Here is a 13,400-nt window from a genome sequence, read left to right on the forward strand (position 1 = left end):
ATTAATGTCAGCATTCCGTGAGAATCAAATCTTCTCACGACAGCCACGAGTCCATCTTCTTTGGCATAATTTTAAAAATAATAAAAAAATATGATATATCATCTTTTTTAATTATATATATATATATATATATATATATATATATATATATAATAAGCATGTCGGGTACAGTCCCTCTCCCAGGGTTGCCCGGCAACGAGGCGATGCCATAGATGATATATATATATATATATATATATATATATATATATCATCGAGGCATAGTTGCAAAGCATGTTGGGTACCGTAGTCCTCTAACCCTGCTGCGCGCTGCAACTTCTTCGATACTCCACACATTTAGGTAGGATACTTTTCTCGTTTCATTAAGTGTACTAGTGTATATTAGTTTAGAGACAAATTATTATAGTCAGTGTTGTCATGTTTGAGGATGTAGTTTTTTGGTGGGTAAAGGGCAAAAGGCAGACATTCTGCTGTCAACTTTGACAGAAATATGCTCATAGGCTAAACCAGGAAGTTGACTGAAAGAAAGCTAGCGTTACAAGTTCCAGATATACCTGTGATTTAAATGTAGAATTCACAATTAAAAAGTTTGCTAAATAAAAAAACTATCTAAATGAACTGTTTTCTTTGCCAGGCTGCCTGCAATGGATCAGTATACATGGTGATGGAATTCCCCACAACGCCAGACCTAGGTAGAGGGTGTGTTCCCTTGTCCGTGCACACCGGTGTAGTTTGAAACACACACTGTTCCGCAATTTAACTACCAATCTGCTTGAATAACTTCTAAGATGAAGTAATGATTGTTCCAATCCTTCCTGACAGAAGACCCAGGCCCAGTGGGGCCTCCAGGGGGGCAGAAGCAGCCTGTGAAGTCCCACCTGCTGGCCTCCAGAGAGCTCCTGGTGGCCTCCCTGTATAACCTGGCTCCCCTGCTGGACAGGACCCTGGCATCCGGCCTGCTCTCCCAGGAGAACTACTTTGAGGTGGGGGCAGAGAGGACCCCTCAGGGCCGGGCACGCAGGCTGCTGGAGGTTGTCCAGGCTGAGATGGACGAGGCTGGGGCCAGAGGCTTCATGGAGTGCCTCGGGAGATGCAAGCAGCACTACCCACGCCTCCGAGCCTGGCTCAGAACTGATGCAGGTATGGAAGGCCAAGTGTGTGACCACATGATGAATGTGTATGAATATAGTTACCTAATTTCATCTTCCACATGCAAACTTGAGTCTTAAGACAATATTTGATGTATTTTGTTTCCCCCACAGATATTCAGCGTGGACCCACAGGTATGGTAATGCAGAGGACCTCTTTCTGAAAGGGTCAGACTGTTGGTATGCATAGGTGTTTTAATCATCTGGCATTGGTCATCTCCTATCTGATTCAGTGTTGTGTTGTATTGTTTGGCTTCCCCAGAGCGTCAACTGCAGGCCCAGCTCAGTGTCCTGTGTGGCCGGTTGGGGTTCTCTGTCCTGCCAGTCTCCCTGGAGCTGTTCTCTAATGGCACCCTAACTCAGTTTGAACTGGACCAGGTCCAGGCAGCGCCCACATCTTACCAGCAGACCCACCAGCTCCTGTCCGTCTGTCTGTCCAAGGGAGAGAGGGCCTGCTGTAGCTTCTACCAGGCACTGGGCAGCGAAGACCCACAGCTGGCCTCAGACATCAGTGGTGACATGTTATTAACTTGTTATAACAAGTTTATTACTTTTTAATTCTGTCTCGTGTTTTGTGTCTGTATTTCAGTCAGTGGGCTGGTAGAGGCTCTGCCTGATATCTCTGGTCAGTGGTCATGAAGTTTATATCACCTCTGTGGCAGTGGAGGATCCTGGGGTGTGTAGTACTCCTGTGGAAGTGAAGGATGATGGGTTATGTAGTACTCACACAGCAGTTGAGACCAGACAGACTGATGGGGAAGGTCTGTCTCTCCCAGACACCCACATACTCTCGGGTAAAGGTCACACCAGTTAACTACCATTATAACACAAGCAGATCAGTAGCAGAAGATAGATTTAGATTGAAAATAAAATAAACAATTGACAGTGACAACCTGTGTCACCTCCTCCTCCTTCTCAGATGTGCTCCAGCAGGTGCTGTCCCTGCTGGCTGTGGCTCCAGGTGAGGGGGCCAGGCTGAATGTGTGTGAGCTGGGGGTGGCAGTGGGTCTGCCCAGGAGGACCGTCAGAGAGTGCCTGTTGGAGGAGGTTGAGGTGGGGGACATCGTTCAGCTCAGGGCCCTGGTCACCCTCTTCCTCAGTAAGACCCAGGATGCCTCTAGGCTGCTAAACAGGGTGGCAGAGTGCACAGCACAGCGTAGGTCTCACTACTTACTTATTTGTCTATTTGTATCAGGTACTTCTCTATCTACCTATCAGTAACTGTTTTGTTGCTTTTAGGGGTGCTGCTCTCTGAGAGGGGATGTATGTTACTGAAGCTGCTGTCTGTGGCTGAGGCCTTTCTCCGCACTGGGGACCACCACCTGCGAGCTGGGAACCATCTCCACACTGGGGACCACATAGACAAAGTGTGGAACATCTTTAGCTTGGTCCTGTGGGACAGCATGGCAGAGGCTCTGGAGGATCCTGGGGCTGCAGTGGAATCATTGTGGGAACCTAGGGATGCTGTCCGTCTGTTACGAGACAGTGAGAGAGTGGAGACAGAGCTTCTCCAGGAGTTGGAGGAATGTTGGGCAGACGGGGGAACTGAGAGCCTGTTACAGAGTGTTACAGTACTAGCTCAGTTGCTACGTGATCTCCACCCTCTTCAGGACAGTCTGCGCCTCTCCCCTCCTGAAGAGGGGGCTGTGTACCCCTGCCGCTCTCGCAGACTCCATAGAGTCACCCGTTTCCAGGGCCTGTCTGCACGGGTCATCCGCAAAGCACTGGGACACGGAGCTCCCTCCAAACACCCAGTCCCAGCTGGTCTCCCCATCCAGTACAGAGATCTCTGCCTCTGCATCACACGTCTGCTGGACAGGGTGCACCCACAAGACAGCACTACCTCCATAGATCTCTCCCAGGCTCCTATTGCTACCATCACCCAGCACATCTGCTCAACCCTGGCCCGGCCGGCGTTCGACCCCCAGAGCTTTGATGCTGGGGTGAGACACAGGGTTCTGTCTGTGGTAAAGTATGATCCGGTCAGGTGGGGCCTGCTTAACTTACAGGAGCTGCATAAAGACACTCTGTTGGGTCTGGAGAGCTACCTGAAGCCAGGGGAGCATCACAGCTTCCAGCTTGTCCCAGAGAAAGTACGGATCTTCGGAGGGCCAGAGATACGCTGGGGAGAAAGGGTCAGGGGCCCAGTCGCCATCGACAATGGGATAGAGGAAGTCCTCCAATTTGTCACCTCCGAGCCAGCCTCCTTTCTTATCAGTGTTAGCTGCCGCGGCTATGACAGGGGCCAGTACTTTGAGGTACACGAGCCGCAGTGTGTGCGTGTGTCTGGACTGCAGGAGCAGGGGGTGGGCGAGGTGCAGGGTTTAGGGGGGACAGTGTTGGTTCTGGCAGTAGAGGGCGAGACAGTGTGGATGAGAGAGGAGAGGCAGGGGAGGGCGTGCGGGACAGAGCTGGAGCAGGTGTCTCAGAGACACTCTGCCACACTACAGGATGGGGGCTGCTGCTTCAGGGTCACGACCCCAGGGACACGTTGCCAGGTCAAGTTCATCTACAAGACAAGGAGGATCTCTGCTGTGGCCGAGAGGGACTGTGAAGTTTTCTAAAACCCTATTCGCACGGGACTAGTATTATTATGGAACGTAGGTTATGTAATTATTGCCCCAGCATGTCCGTTTTACCCCATGGACGATTTGACGGGATGAGTTTTACCAAACTGCCCCTGTAAATGTAATTTCTTTCTCATTCAAAATGTGCCGTTATGACGGAAGCCTGGAGGCTCTACTATGGGCATGATGGTCTTCAATTCAGAGAAAGTCATAATAATAATGCATTTCAGTAAGAAGAACCATGAACTGTAACCTACACAGACACTTAATTACCTGACGGATCTGGCAATTTATATTTTCATTGGCACAATATCATCCACTTCATTTAAAAGAGAAGTATGACTCTGGGAAAGTTGATTTGTGAAGGAAAAAAACTGTTCATTCATCTGTAGTCTACGTGCATATTATTTTGTTTTACGCATCAATTTGTTCCCAAATTCTTACCCACACTTGGCGCAGTACCTGTTTAACTCAAAACACACGGATGACGATTCACACGGGATTAGTATTATCAGAGTAGGTTTTTAGGGGCTGGGATAACAACCTTCCTGCCAAGTAAAAATAACTGACATGGCAGATTCGGACAGGACTAAAATGACAGATGTGGTGATTTGCGCTTGTGCACATAATTACATTACCTGAGTTCCCCCGGTAAAACTAATCCCATCCGAAATGGGCTGAAGTCTCACTTGGTGGGATTTAATACCAGAAGCAACAAACTGGTATTCATGCATAGATTATGGCACCCACATGATTGAAAAAGGACCAGAACCAGAAAGCTGTCTTCACATGTACAGCATGATGAGGTGTGGCGGACTCCAATGCTATTAAATCCCAGCTATAGAGCGAGACATAGACCGTGTTCATTCTCTCACTCACAATCCTTGTTCAGTTATTTATCTATCAACCTACACAGCAGCATTATGTTTTCTATTTTTGTCCAACAATGCACAGTACCTTAGCTGATATAGTTCAATCATAATGTAATTTAAAAATTAAATAGAAACCTTGCACCCGACTTTTCCTACGAGCACCGACTTCGCTGATAACTGAGGAAAATGTACTTAAGACTGTGATATGTGGTTGTCCCGCCTAGCTACAGTTGAAGTCGGAAGTTTACATACACCTTAGCCAAATACATTTAAACTCAGTTTTTCACAATTCCTGACATTTAATCCTAGTAAAACAATCCCTGTTTTAGGTCCGTTAGGATCACCACCATTATTTTAAGAATGTGAAATGTCAGAATAATAGTAGAGAGAATGATTTATTTCAGCATTTATTTCTTTCATCACATTCCCAGTGGGTCAGAAGTTTACATACACTCAATTAATATTTGGTAGCATTGCCTTTAAAATTGTTTAACTTGGGTCAAATATTTTGGGTAGCCTTCAACAAGCTTCCCACAATAAGTTGGGTGAATTTTGGCCCATTCCTCCTGACAGGGCTGGTGTAACTGAATCAGGTTTGTAGGCCTTGTTGCTTGCACACACTTTTTCAGTTCTGCTCACAAATTTTCTATAGGATTGAGGTCCGGGCTTTGTGATGGCCAGTCCAATACCTTGACTTTGTTGTCCTTAAACCATTTTGCCACAACTTTGGAAGTATGCTTGGGGTCATTGTCCATTTGAAAGACCCATTTGTGACCAAGCTTTAAGACTGATGTCTTGAGATGTTGCTTTAATATATCAACATCATTTTCCTCTGTCATGATGCCATCGATTTTGTGAAGTGCACCAGTCCCTCCTGCTGCAAAACAACCCCACAACATAATGCTGCCACCCCCATGCTTCACGGTTGGGATGGTGTTCTTCGATTTGCAAGCATCCCCTTTTTCCTCCAAACATAACGATGGTCATTATGGCCAAACAGTTCTATTTGTGTTTCATCAGACCAGAGGACATTTTTCCAAAATGTACGATCTTTGTCCCCATGTGCAGTTGCAAACTGTAGTCTGGCTTTTTTATGGCGGTTTTGGAGCAGTGGCTTCTTCCTTGCTGAGGCCTTTCAGGTTATATGGATATAGGACTTGTTTTACTGTGGATATACTTTTGTACCTGTTTCCTCCAGCATCTTCACAATGTCCTTTGCTGTTGTTCTGGGATTGATTTGCACTTTTCGCACCAAAGTACGCTCATCTCTAGCAGACAGAACGTGTCTCCTTCTTGAGCGGTATGACGGCTCCGTGGTCCCATGGTGTTTATACTTGCGTACTATTGTTTGTACAGATGAACATGGTACCTTCAGGCGTTTGGAAATTGCTCCCAAGGATGAACCAGACTTGTGGTCTGTCTACAATTTTTTTTACCTGAGATCTTGGCTGATTTTTTGATTTTCCCATGATGTAAAGCAAAGAGGCACTGAGTTTGAAGGTAGGCCTTGGAATACATCCACAGGTACACATCCAAATGTTGTCAATTAGCCTATCAGAAGCTTCTAAAGCCATGACATCATTTTCTGGAATTTTCCAAGCTGTTTAAAGGCACAGTCAACTTAGTGTATGTAAACTTCTGACCCACTGGAATTGTGATACAGTGAATTATAAGTGAAATAATCTGTCTGTAAACAATTATTGGAAAAATTACTTGTGTCATGCACAAAGTAGATGTCCTAACTAACTTGCCAAAACTATAGTTTGTTCACAAGACATTTGTGGAGTGGTTGAAAAATGAGTTTTAATGACTCCAACCTAAGTGAATGTAAACTTTCGACTGTACCTTAAGATTAATACACTGATTGTTATTCTCTCTGGATAAGAGCGTCTGTTAAATTACAAAAACATAAAATGTATGAATATGAATACACCAGTTATTTAAAAAGCCTTTTTATACAGTGCTATTAAACTATATTGAAACTGGCCTCAGGCGAAGTTGTGCTGTGTTATTGTGTGTATACAATGAGGTAGAAAATAATGTCTGCACCAGCAACACAACCACAGTTATCAAAGGTTTTAATTCACAACCATAATAAAATTGCATAGGTAAAAACAGGGTAAAGAAACAACATTATGTCTAAAGTGACCTCTACTAAAAGTTACAAAAGTCGCAGGGAGTTTCTGTATTCAGTTCTTAACTTGTTCATCTTACATGTGTGGACAACGCAAACCAGCCTTCTCCTTTCAGCTTGTCCACCTGTACTGGACAAAAGGGAAAATTGTATGATCGTCCTTAAAAAAAAAATACTAAACATTCCACAAATAGGATGAAGCAGTGTGTGTGTGTGTACCGGAGTCCTGCTGCCTCTGGGCTGTCCTCCAAGGCTTTGTGGAGAGACCCCACCAGCAGACCTGAAACACACAGGACCTCCTCAGTCAAGATGACCATCATTCCCCTGATCCCTTCATCCACATCACCTGCCGAGTCGGTTAGAATGAAATGTCCTAGTCACAGATCTAAAGTCAGTGTTGTATTGTCCCATTTACAGTTCTTATTTCAGACTCACCGTCTACTACCTCCGCTGCCCAGGGGGGAGGGGTCCTGTTCAGGCAGCAGGATGGATGACTCTGGGCTCAGGCCTGCTGCTGAGAGGGAGAAAGTAGTAATGAATACTGTGTGGAGATGGTTACAACACACACCTCTTGTCTCACACACACAGCTGCCTGACCTGACAGTGGAGGTATGGGGGAGACAGAGGGGGAAACTCTGGCTGAGGAGGAGCTCTGTCTCTGTTGTTCTATAAGCTCCAGCAGTCTGCTCCTGGCTGCTGCACTCTGCCTGTTGAGCTCTAGGAGACGCTGTTCCACACTGCTCTCACAGCCTGGGCCCTCACGAACCACAGACTGTAGGAGACACAGAGAAACAGCAGGTACTTCACCTGTCATTCATGCAAAACTTGATTGAAGACACCAGTATGTTTACCTCATGGAATGTTGATCATGCCGTACTGTACAGTACTCAAGAGACCTGAAATCTGAACAGTGAGTGTTCTGTTAGATGTGACCTCACCTGCTGTGTTCGCTGCTCTCCACCACAGGACCATATCCCCCTCTCTCTCCCTGCCTCACGCTGGGGTGTTGTTCTGCCTGTACTGCTGGGAACGAAGCCTCTCTTCTCCATGCCCTGTTGGGGAGTCAGTCTCCCGGTGCTGCTGGAGACAGACCCCCTGCCTGAACTCTGACCTTCACAAATCTCTGACCCGGAGGGAGGAGTAGCGGGGTGGAACTGCCCCAGCTGATCCCGTATGAGGGCGTTCTGACGGGTCAGCTCGGCAATCTGAGACAGCATGGCACCCTGGGACGGATCGCAGAGGAGAGGGAGGGGGTCTGGGGTAGCGGCTGGAGGGGGTGTAGGGGCAGGGCGGGGCAGGCTGAAGAGAGAGGGGGCGGAGCTGAAGGTCTGGAGGTCGTCACAGGAGCCCCGGGTTACAGGGAGAGAGGGAACGTGGTGAAAAGCCAGGGAATGAACACCTGGGGAGGAGAGCAACATGACAGAATGAAAACATGAAGAAAGAGAGCAGAGTAGAGCCTCAGAAAGAGGTAGAGAGAGAGACCTGTTACCTGAAGTGTGACCGTGTGGCCGATTGTCTCTCTGATGTGGTGGAGAGAGCAGCACAGCAGGGTTGAGAGTGAGACCTGTCTGATTCTGTTCATAGGAGGGTACAGGAGCGTCTGCATCATAGGACGGTTCCCACTCACTGCCTGCATAGGGACACAAGTCTTTACCAATACTCATAACACGTTGAGGAAAAGTATAGTGAACCATGTGTGTGTGTGTGTGTACTGACCTGTAGCTATGCTGCCAGCCTCTTGGGGCTCATAGTCCCCGTCTCCTCCTAGTACCCCCAATCCCCCCAGAACCAGCACCACTGTGTCCAGCCTCTGTTCCAGATCACACGCTCGCTGCTGCAAACGTGCCTGGAGGGAAATCACTATTAGAGACCTCTTCATCGCACATAATGATATGAAGAAACATGAATTAGCCTTGGAAGCCATTCTTAAGGTAGAAGTGATGTAGAGAGATTGTGTGTGTGATGTCTATTCTGACCTGCAGGGCGGCGCTCTCCTCTCTCAGGGTCAGGGTCTCTGCGGTGAGGGCGTCTATCATCCCTCTCTGCTCCTTCACCTCCACCTCCAACCTCCTCCTCTCCTTTCCCTCCCTCTGAGCCTCGTCCTCTCTCTGACCCACAGGGATAGAATTATCATTCATACTGGCAGAACAGAACATAGACACAGAGAACCAGTTGAATAGTCGTTAGGCATACCTGTCTGAGTAGTCTAGCCAGGCGGCCCAGTGTAGACACCAGAGCCACAGAGAAGCCTGTGAGGCCGTGTGTGCTGTGCTTTGGCCCCGTCGTCCCCTCTCCTTCCCCTGCTCCTGGGGCTCTGGGAGGCTCCTCTAGCCCTAGGCCATCCAGCTCTGTCTCCACCTGACCCAGCAGGCCCTGCAGCAGCCCCAGGCTAGACTGGTTCCCACTCAGAGAGCTGAGGGTAGAGCCATCCAGACCTGACTCAGTACTGCGCCCCCTACTGGCTTTCGAGGACCGGCTCTTCCTGCCTACATAGAAACAGACACATAGGAGAAACATGTTAACATATGCTTCTATGAACCAATTACTGCACTACTATGCATTAATGTGCACTAATTCAGTCAACTTTAAAGAATAGTACCTGATGAATTGACTGTTGTTGTGATGCACTATGAGTCGTACCTGAGCGGGTGAGAGGAGGGTCTGGGTTCAGGACCTGAGTGACCAGGGTAAAATGCTCCCCAGGTTCAGGCTGGGGTTGGGGCTGTCTGGACCACAACCGCTGGACTTTTACTGTGGCATTCAGAGCTGGAGAGAGAGGAGGAAAGGAAAGAGAATGAGGGTGAGAGAGCAAGAGAGAGAGAGAAAATAGGGAGTAAGTGTTGATGTATAGTACATCACATTGTCCATCCTTTTTCCCAGTTAAACGAACTGTCCTCTTACCTGTTTGTACTTGGGTTCCCCCTGAGGCACTGGGAGTCTGAGGGGGGCTGTCTCCTCCTGCCCCCTGGAGGTTGGAGTTACACTGGGGTCTTTGCTGCTTCCCTCCTCTAGTACAAGGCTTGGCTTTCACTTTCCGGGTATACACCTTGTAACTGACAACAGAAAAGGATGTGAGTTGATGAAAAGGGTCTTCCGCATTTAACTCAACCCCTCTGAATCAGAGAGGTGTGGGGGGCTGCTGTCTGGCAAATAATAATTTGTAATGGGTGTGTGTGGGCATTGGTAAGTGTTTGGCAGAATGTCAGCGTTGTTACCTGGTATCCATGTTGGAGTTGAAATTGACAGAGGCAGAATGGCCAGTTTCTTCATCACTATGGTCTTCAACAGAGTCCTCCAGCTCATTCAGAGCCTGAAATAAAAAAATAAATATGTTAAGAAATGGAAAAAGACACAAACACAAAGAGAAAGAGAGCAGTACCTGTGGGTCCATCATGGACTGGCTGAGGAGGGAGAGCTGTGTTGGGGCCTCTGGTTTCTGCAGGACAGGCAGGTCTGAGTCAGAGCCACAGTCTGGAGCCATGGTAACACTGGGGAACCCTGAGAAAAATAAAGAATACAAATCACTCACAACAACACTTTAGAGCTTCCATTAACTGGTCAGTAATAACCAGCTTTAAGACAATAAAAACATTGAAAAGCTGATTGACCGGGAGAAAAATAAAAATCCCATTGTGAAATAATGCCTATTAGGCTAACTGATGGAAATACCAGTCGATGTAAATACGTTTGACCGGTATAAAGGTGCACGTGTATACTCGTTAGGCATGTTATTTATTACAGAGTGCAGAAAACATGTCAGACAGCAGGAGAGCTTCTGCTACAGCATCTCAAACAGCTGTTTCGTTGCTGCTAGACTGAAACCTGCCTTTATAGGCACAATCAGTGGGCAACAATTCTAAATGCAATCGTGTGTTAAAAAGTTGATGGCCACAATTAAAAATAACTAGTATTTGTATTCATCAACTGGTAATTGAAGCGCGCTTTGGCTTCATCAGTGCATCACACACCACTTTGCAATGAAATGGAGGTCGTGTGCATTTTGAAAACAGACCTAATTATTTGAATCCTGAACGTTTTGCTACATATGAGCTATGTCTAACCTTGCTTCAAAGCAGCCAAAATCAGACCACGTCCGTAGAGGTATTTATTTTATTAAGACTTCCATATTCCATTGAAACTAGTAGACTATTTCTCTCATGTTCTATTGGTTTTCAAATCAAGTTTATTTTTTTTTACATTGTCCAGTAGCCAAAGGCACAATCCTAGTCATATTATCAACCCATGTTAGTTGTTGCATCTTTAGATCTCCCCTCTTTCTACATTTCTAATGGATATTTCCATCTCTGTCACATGAAACGGCTTGCATGTGTGGTGTGCTTTTGACAACGGCGTTTTCCCGCTAATTGCATTATGGAATGAACATTTGTGAAAAGCCTCCTGCGCATTGCTTATAATGTGAAGAAATAATAGTTTGTCAACATTTTAAGCGAAACGTTCTGATCTGTTGCATCAGACTCATTGCTTTTTAAAGTTTTGTTATGTAGTCTATGCCTACTGGTTGAATTTGGGATCCATCATCCCACAACTGTCCCAGAGTGTTTGGAACAGGCTCTCTTTCTTGACAAGCTGACCAATAGAATAGGTCAACTTTTCTACTATGGGGGATAGTAGATTGACAAAGGCTTGTGATTTTGCTGTTCATTACTCATCTTGTTGGCTGAGGAAAAGTAATTGTGGACACTTATTCTAAAATGTTCAAAGTGCGCATTGGAATTTGGTAAGGATGCATGTAGTTCCATCCTCGAGTTGCATGTTAATATGAATTACCATAATCTAAATGTGCTTTCAGTCATTCGGAGCAACGCGGGTGGACGCCCTAATCAAGTTATGGGTCTGGTAAATTTCTCAAATGTCCGGTGCCACAACAGAAACCCTGTAAGATGCATAGAGAACATTCAAACACAGACATACAATAACCAACACATGATCAAAACACATTGAAAAGCCATTCATTAATCCATAGCAGGATAAGAGCAGTATCATACCGGTCTGCCTGCGAGGCGCGTCACCAAACAAGTCTTTGACCACAGCCATAGCTCTGTCTGACCGGGCCAGAACGTCCTGCAGTTGAAACTGATCTGAGAACACCTACAGCACAATGAGATAACAAGTCTTCAGTGTGAAGACGAAGGTTTAATCTGCAGTTATGTAATATAAACAACATTCAAGAAACATCTGTGGGGAATCAAGGGGATGTAAGTGATCACTGAGTTGCGAGCTGACTTGAGTTTGCAATTTCAAAGTAGTTTCATGTCAAATTAGATTTACGTGAGATACCCCTATGATCTGCGCATGAGGTCTGTCTGTACTCCTCACCTCTCTGATGATGTTGAGGCTGGCGCGGTCTAGCGGAGCTGGGCTACCAGGGAGGTCCTTCTTCCTCCTGTGTCTCAGAGCTCTCTCTCTCAGCTCCCACTGGGCCACCACTCGGTTCTGGGACCGGTGCATCTCATGACGACGATTCTGAGGAGGAAGAGAGATGAGTAGGCATACTGACCTAGGATAACTAACAACATAACAAAATGAGAGAAAACAACAACATGTCTCTCTTACCAGCTCCTCCGGTGAAGCCTTGTGTACAGAGAGGTCATGGACGGTGCTCTGAAATTAGCAGAAGATGGTAGTCATAATTTCATAAATGTATCTCTTCATTCTCCCCTGGTGGCAAAGTTGATTCCATGACAGGGACAGCAACTACTAGCACACTCACCACCCACTCTCTCTTCGGGGCATTGGCCTTCTTGGGACGCACAGCAGGTCGTTTTCCTTGACCATGCTGTAAGCGGCCCACCCTCGTAAACGACATCTGGGAAGAAAACGATAACTAGCTCGAAAATGTCTGATTAGCTGGCTAACGTTAGCCTACCTAGCTATGTTGTTTGCCAGGAGTTTTTTCAATGAAAGTCATACGCAAGCTACTCTTAAACTAGGTAGTTGTAGCTTGCTGGCTAGGTTATTAACTGTAGCAAAGTGTTTAGTTAGTTTGCTGTATTCATTGTTTTCTTTCTGTTGTGGAGTGGCGCTGTGTTCAACAGTTGTTGCGCGCTTCTGGGTGAAATGTGTAACCTCCTAGTTACCAATCAAACGACACCACAGATAGAACAATGACACAGATATTTCAGTGATTGTATAAATGTGAAGCATCCGCTTTCCATTTCCACTCACTACCAAATATGGTAGTGAAAGGAAGACCACTATGGATTTTTGCCGACATTCTGCAAATGTTCTCATCGATGAAATATTTGATCTCAATACAGTTTTCTGTTCCCAAAACTACAATCTGGTATGAACATAGTGGACTAAGTTTAGTAGAATTTCTTTTTACAACATCGCGTTGTTTAGAAGGTGCTCAAAGGCGAATTGAGTTATTGCACACGGGTTCTTAACAAAGTAGGCGTTCCCTAACGGAAAAATGCAGATATACTAGAACAACCCAATAGGGTCTCGCTAGTTCGTGCTTGGCTCTGCCCACTTCCTTGCTTGTTTTGCCACTATGACTAATTTGTTCCCCATTGTAAACGACTGGCTGTTGTCTATCTTGGTTAAGTTATAAAACATCTTTGAGGAGCTCTTTGGCATAATGGGAAATGTAGTCTTTAACAGCTACAAGCAAGGCACACAGAGTTGTTTTAAAGAGATGTAGATGTAGCAAGAGAGC

The 13,400-nt window shown here is 46.1% G+C and overlaps 2 protein-coding genes across 4 annotated transcripts; one reads left to right on the forward strand and one right to left on the reverse strand.

The window, feature by feature from the left end:
- The first annotated feature begins 253 nt into the window (after window positions 1–253).
- LOC109909882 (uncharacterized) lies at window positions 254–4,733 on the forward strand. Of its 2 annotated transcripts, none has more exons than XM_031796639.1 (8): window positions 254–340; window positions 635–692; window positions 823–1,140; window positions 1,263–1,283; window positions 1,411–1,662; window positions 1,811–1,942; window positions 2,068–2,304; window positions 2,388–4,733. In XM_031796639.1, the coding sequence occupies exons 2-8, from the start codon at window positions 659–661 to the stop codon at window positions 3,710–3,712; spliced, it is 2,319 nt and encodes a 772-aa protein (XP_031652499.1). In that variant the 5' UTR covers window positions 254–340; window positions 635–658; the 3' UTR covers window positions 3,713–4,733. The 2 variants fall into 2 exon arrangements, with proteins under 2 accessions (XP_031652499.1, XP_031652500.1); XM_031796640.1 differs by having other exon boundaries at window positions 826–1,140.
- Window positions 4,734–6,648: 1,915 nt separating this feature from the next.
- On the reverse strand, window positions 6,649–12,848 carry spice1 (spindle and centriole associated protein 1). Of its 2 annotated transcripts, none has more exons than XM_020508952.2 (17): window positions 12,453–12,848; window positions 12,296–12,343; window positions 12,059–12,205; window positions 11,728–11,830; window positions 10,101–10,219; window positions 9,937–10,031; window positions 9,623–9,774; window positions 9,362–9,487; window positions 8,915–9,207; window positions 8,698–8,829; window positions 8,438–8,567; window positions 8,211–8,351; window positions 7,660–8,120; window positions 7,319–7,493; window positions 7,157–7,235; window positions 6,941–7,001; window positions 6,649–6,846 (listed from the first exon to the last, which is right to left on the reverse strand). In XM_020508952.2, the coding sequence occupies exons 1-17, from the start codon at window positions 12,546–12,548 to the stop codon at window positions 6,793–6,795; spliced, it is 2,412 nt and encodes an 803-aa protein (XP_020364541.1). In that variant the 5' UTR covers window positions 12,549–12,848; the 3' UTR covers window positions 6,649–6,792. The 2 variants fall into 2 exon arrangements, with proteins under 2 accessions (XP_020364541.1, XP_020364542.1); XM_020508953.2 differs by having other exon boundaries at window positions 7,157–7,232; window positions 12,453–12,834.
- Window positions 12,849–13,400: the final 552 nt, after the last annotated feature.

Source organism: Oncorhynchus kisutch, linkage group LG18 (assembly GCF_002021735.2).
Source record: "Oncorhynchus kisutch isolate 150728-3 linkage group LG18, Okis_V2, whole genome shotgun sequence".
NCBI lineage: Eukaryota > Metazoa > Chordata > Actinopteri > Salmoniformes > Salmonidae > Oncorhynchus > Oncorhynchus kisutch.